The 6,000-nt window shown below is 43.4% G+C and overlaps 1 protein-coding gene across 1 annotated transcript in view; it reads left to right on the top strand.

Moving 5' to 3' along the window:
• PATL1 (PAT1 homolog 1, processing body mRNA decay factor) overlaps positions 1 to 6,000 on the top strand; it is a 30,585-nt gene continuing 24,585 nt past the window's right edge. Inside the window, exons 1-2 of the mRNA XM_032879111.1 lie at positions 1 to 212; positions 2,482 to 2,593. Of these exons, the coding sequence (XP_032735002.1) occupies positions 198 to 212; positions 2,482 to 2,593 (127 nt within the window). The 5' untranslated portion in view covers positions 1 to 197. The remainder of the gene's footprint in view (positions 213 to 2,481; positions 2,594 to 6,000) is intronic.

Genomic DNA, 6,000 nt, shown 5'->3' with positions numbered 1-6,000 from the left:
CCGCCGCGCCGGGCGCCGAGCGGGGCGGGCGCCCTCCCCGAGGCGCGCCTGTGCACGTTCCCACGCACGCTCCGGCGTACGGCGGCGGCCAGGGGTCGCGAGCCGGTGGAGGACCCGCGCGCGGAGGAGCCGGGGAGTCAGCGCTTCTTCCCTCCCTCCCCCGTTCCCCTCCCCGCTCCCTCCCCCCCTCCCCAAGAATGTTCCGCTACGAGGTGAGCTCTTGCGACCGGAAGTGACCCCTCCCTCCCTCCCGCGCCCCCTTTCCTCTCTCACCCCCCGCGCGTCGGTTCCGCGCCCCTGGGGAAGGAGGGGGCTGGCGGCGGGACCCAGGGGACCGAGTAGAACGCTTGGGGCCTGGGGTCGCGGCTTTAATCCGAGGGCGCTGAGCCGGCTCCAGGGGGCGGGACTGTCCTATCAGTCCGCTGGGGAGAGTTGGCCTCTGTTTTGGGGTGGGGAGGGCCCGTTAAGTGCTGTAACCAGGCCATCCCCCACCCGCACCCCGGCAGGAGCCGCGGAGGGGAGAGCCTTGCACCCATCCGCTGGCTCTTCTTGAGGGAGAGTCTCCCGGGAAAGCCTAGAGACGCGTTTCCCGCCCTGGACCCGGAACCACCTCCCCCCCCAATTACACACACACCCGTGCGCACGGGCACCCAGCGGGTCAGGGGGGCCTGGACTTGCCCTTTACTGAGGCCCGAGACGGTTTACCAAAGAGGGCTCCGAGTTGGGAGGGGGCGTGTCCCGTAGAAGTTCCGGGCGAGGGGAACGAGACCTGTGTTTGGTGACCATCCCGGGAATGTAGCAATAGTCGAGAGTCCTGCCCCTGCCACTAACTCGCTGTATGACCTTGAGCTACTCCTAGTCTCTGGACAAAAAGTTTCTAGACTTGGGGCGCCTGGGTGGCTCAGTGGGTTAAGCCGCTGCCTTCGGCTCAGGTCATGATCCCAGGGTCCTGGGATCGAGCCCCGCATCGGGCTCTCTGCACAGCGGGGAGCCTGCTTCCCTTCCTCTCTCTGCCTGCCTCTCTGCCTACTTGTGATCTCTGCCTGTCAAATAAATAAATAAAATCTTTAAAAAAAAAAAAAAAGTTTCTAGACTTGTAGACTGAAAGGGCTGCTCTGGGTGATCCCGAAGAGTCTTTCTAATTTAAAAAAACAGTGATTTGGTTAAGTTGATCTTGGCGATTTGGAGGGGAGTGCCGCTGGAAGTTGCCTCTGCTGTGGAGGCTGTTGCATGCCTGCTTTGTGGAAGTTCGGAAGGGTTTAAGACGGGTAGAATGGCCTTTTGGCCTAACCTTGCCTTTGGGAAAGCCTATTTAAGGAGGTTGCCTGGCAAGGTGTATCACAGACCTGCTATCGATGTGTGGTATTGTGATTCTGAGTCTTTGAAAATTGGGGCCACAGGTACTTGATACTTGATAGGAATGGTTCAAGACCAAACTGACTTGATGTAAGCGTGGAGAGAGAGGATGAGCTGCAGTAGGCAGTTTCCAAAAGAAGAGAACTTGGAAAATAAATCAGTTGAAAACTGAAAAGGGCGGGTGGTATTTAAAATACAACTGACCTAAATTGTGGTGATAACTAGCATTGTTTAGCAAATCTACAGTCTTTGCTTCATTTAATCCTTACAACTCTCTAAGGTATTGTCCCTTTGTTGCCACTCTGAGCAAATGCAGAGCTGGAGACACACTAGGTACTTAGACGTGTTTAATGAGTTAACCAGAATATGAGTTAGCCAAGTTTGCACCACTTGTAAGAAGGGGGCCACAACTTGAACTCACCATATCATAGCTTTTCCAGAGTTCACTTAATTGGGTTTGAGATTTTAGCCTTCTGTTTCATCACCAGATGAAAACAGAAGGGGGGAAATGAAGAGAAAACTTTAAGAGGACATAATAAAATAGTTGAAATTTTGACCTAAAAATGAGGAACATGATACTTTTGTTGAAAGATATACATAAAACTCAAAGTAATGATAAAGTGTGCATTTTGAGTTGTCATTACTATTCTAACCAGTGATATCAAGAAAGTTGGGGGCCTAATTTCTTGGTTGCATGAAGAAATACTGTTATTAGATTCTTGATAGAGAAATGAAGTGTTTCGGAAAAGAGAAACTGAAAGAAGATACTGCCATTTTTCAATGTCAGGGAAATTGGAGGTAGAAAAAATGATGTGTTTACAAGAGATCATAAGCTATTCTGATGATTGGGAAGACAAAATGAACATTTTTTTAAAGATTTTATTTATTTGAGAGAGAGAGAGAATGAGAGAGAAAGAGAGCATGAGAGGGAAGAGGTAGAGGAAGCAGCAGACTCCTTGCCAAGTAGGGAGCCGGATGTGGGACTCTATCTGGGGACTCCAGGATCGTGACCTGAGCCTAAGGCAGTCACTTAACCAACTGAGCCACTCAGGCGCCCCAAAATGGACATTTTTTAAATGAAGGTGTGAACTTCATGAATAGCTAATCTCTTTTCTCTTTTTTTAGTCTTTAGAGGATTGTCCTCTGGATGAAGATGAAGATGCATTTCAGGGCTTGGGAGAAGAAGATGAAGAGATTGATCAATTCAATGATGATACATTTGGGTCAGGTGCTGTTGGTAAGTGACATCTTTCTCTTTTAATGTCATCTAGGTCTCTTGTTCTTCCAGTGTTCTCTTTTGTAAGTGCTTTGTCTTAGTAGGAGTAACTACATTCACAAATTTAGCAAAATATTCTATTCTTGGTCTCAGAATAGTTCAGTCTTCACTGGAAGCATCTACCTCAATCCCCTGGGCCCCTTTTTTGCCTCATTTATATAAAAAACCAGATGCTTTCTGAGCCCTGTGCCTTCTGGCTATAATATCTATAGCTCTAGGTTGATGCTCTAAGGTATGCTAGTCATTAGACAAGTAGACATTGTATAAAGATTTGAAATAATCCTAGAAGAAGGAAATTTTTATTTATGGAACATGTAAGTTTTGGAAAATTAGTAGACTAAAGGAAAACTTGGCCTTGGGTGTGTATGTTTTAAAACTCAGGTAACCATTGGTATATTGCATGACCCCGCTATTGCCTTACATAGTATCTTCAGTAAAATAAAAAACATTTTATTCTAAGAATTGTGGTGATAGGAAGTCTTCATAAGTTAGAAAAGTGCTCGCACAGATGAAAGTTTCCCATCCCTAGATATAGATAAATATTTTAGGAGTTATAAAGGGTAAACAATTAAAGAGTCAGGCTAAACTTAACATGGCTCAGAGTTATAGTAATCTAAAATGGGAAACTTAGGCAACAGATTTATATGATAAAGTTTGAGAATTAGAGATCCTTAAGCAAATATACTAATAAAATGTATTTTAAAAAAGAGGTAAGAGTTAATGCAAATATTTTTGCTTTAACCATTGGTGTAGAAAAGTAGCAATAAGAATGTTTCTGTTGGGATGTGTAAATCTGTGTGATTTCTTTGAAATCAGCATTTCTGTCTATGCAACAAATATTCAAAGTTAAGTAGCAAGAGGAAATTTCACAATAGTGACTGATCTTAAGATGTTTAATATCAAAAACAAAAGGTTTTAAAGGTGTGAAAGTGGCTACTCGTTTTGCAATGATGTGACCCACTTGAATTTATTAAAACTTAGACCAAGTTGAATTAACTGGGAAAAATGAGAACACATAGTATTTTTAGTCAAAGTTTACAAAATTCGGTAGAGATTAAAACTGCCACTCTCAGGAGCAGCAGGAGAACCACTTAAGGTAGAAGTGAGACTGATTACAGAAGGAAACCAAAGACCTTTTGGATCATAGCCATAGTTTAGGAGATGAGATCCTACAAGAGGATGACATGATCTAAGATGCTGTTCTCTCTCCATGGAGATCACTGGGGAAGAGATGTTGACTAGAATTGCAAATGCAAGGAACTGACATGAATTGCAAATTGTATTTGGAAGTTAGTTTAGTAATAACCCTGTAGGATACAATAGAGGTTACAGACATTGTGTGCATGTTTCTAGGACTTCTTTTCTCTTAAAGTATTGTACTGAATGTTACTATTTTTTTAAGCAAATTCCTCAGGTTTAAATAAAGTTGGTGGGATTGATTTATAGATACTATATTAAAATGAGACAGCATACTAAAATGTCCTCAGTTTTGAACCTGGACAGAAGAGTAATAGTTTATCTCTTCTCATTGACTTCCAGCGTGCTATGGACAGTCTTTTTCTGCTTCTGTGTTCCTCACAAGTTAGGGAAAATATTGCCTTAAAAGGACATTAGAGTGTACAGAACTGTATATGATATGATGGGAAAAAAGAAAAGTGCACACACGTTGAAAAAGCCACTAGGGTTATACTTTAAAAGAACAGGTAGCAAAAAGTAAAGGCAGTGAAATAGCATATGGTTAGCCCACTTTGTACCTTAGGGCACAAGTGATTAAGAAAGACTTTTCTTGGTCAGCAAAGTTTGTAATGGGGAAAAGATGTCCAAATATGAATCTTTACAATATACACTAATTATAAAGTTAAAATCTTAGGGAGAGAGAGAGCATATGTGTGCATATGAGTTGGGGGGGAGGGGCAGAGGGAGAGAGAATCTTAAGTAGTCTTGGTGCTCAACAGGGACGCCAGTACAGGGCTCGATCTCAGGACCTGAGCTGAAATCAAGAGCTGGACACTTAACTGACTGAGCCACCCACATGTCCCTCAAGTTAAAATCTTAATTCTTCAGTGGCCCAGTTGGTTGAGTGTCTGACTTTGGCACAGGTTGTGATCTCAGGGTCCTGGGACCAAGCCCCGTGGCTGGCTCCCTGCTCAGTGGAGAGTCTGCTTGGTCTGCGTGTCCCTCTTCCTCTACCCCCAAACTCCCCCCACCCCCCAACACTCATGCTCTCGCATGCTTGGGCATGCTCCCTCTCAAATAAAATCTTTTTTTTAACTTACATCTTCATAATATCTTGATACAAATATTGTACAGATTTATTTATTTATTTATTAAAGATTTTATTTATTTGTTTGACACACAGAGAGAGAAATCACAAGTAGGCAGAGAGGCAGGCAGAGATAGAGGGGGAAGCAGGCTCCCTGCCAAGCAGAGAGCCTGATGTGGGACTCGATCCCAGGACCCTGAGACCATGACCTGAGCCAAAGGCAGAGGCTTAACCCACTGAGCCACCCAGGTGCCCCCAGATTTATTTATTAAAAAAATTGCTAAGTCAGCCTGTGATTTGTTTAATGCACCGTACAGGTAGATACATAGCTGGTGTGAAGAATTTAAATCAGGAGGTAAAATGTCAGACCTTGGACATATGTTATGGTTTGACAGTTTTTAACTCACAGAGTGAGTGTCTTGAATGATACTTGTTAGTAGTTATTTTAAGTCACTGGCTACTAATGCTCTGATGTCATCTTTCCTTAAGAAACTAGTCCTTGTCTTCTGCATGGAAAAATGTTTACATCATCTTTAGGGCAGTAAATAGCCACAGTAATCTCAGCTCATTCTCTAAAAATAAAAGTTCACACTTGCAGAGTGCTTATTATCTGCTAGGCGCCATTATGAATGTTTTATTTTTATTATTAATCCTCACAAGAACCCTGTGAGGTAGGTACTGTTATTATCCTCATTTTTACAAATGAGATAGAAGACTATGAGAGAGGCGAAGTAACTGTAAATGCAATCAGGGTAAACTACCAGTTATGTTTAAACAGTCCTTGGGGAATCTCTGGAATCTTCTGCCTCTGCTTGGAAGAGCCCCCCATTGTTTCCACTTCCCTTCTATTGATAGCTGCTATAATATTTAGGGACTTAGGTTGTCTGAAAATTAAATCACCTGTACTGCCTTTTCATGTGGTATTTATTCAGAATTATTCCTGAGATAGCCAGTGGGGAGTTGCGGGGGGTGGGGCAAGCTAGTTGCTAGCTGTGGGTGGATTCAGTAACCGGTCACATCAAGGTAGAGATTAATTAGTTGAAGGAAAACAAAAACTTCTTTTTCTTCATTTTTCTGGTATACCTTTGCCTACCCTTTATTATTT

The sequence above is a fragment of the Lontra canadensis genome, unplaced genomic scaffold (genome assembly GCF_010015895.1).
Source record: "Lontra canadensis isolate GAN:19392208 unplaced genomic scaffold, GSC_riverotter_1.0 scaffold66, whole genome shotgun sequence".
Taxonomy (NCBI): domain Eukaryota; kingdom Metazoa; phylum Chordata; class Mammalia; order Carnivora; family Mustelidae; genus Lontra; species Lontra canadensis.
This window is presented reverse-complemented; position numbering and strand designations above follow the sequence as displayed.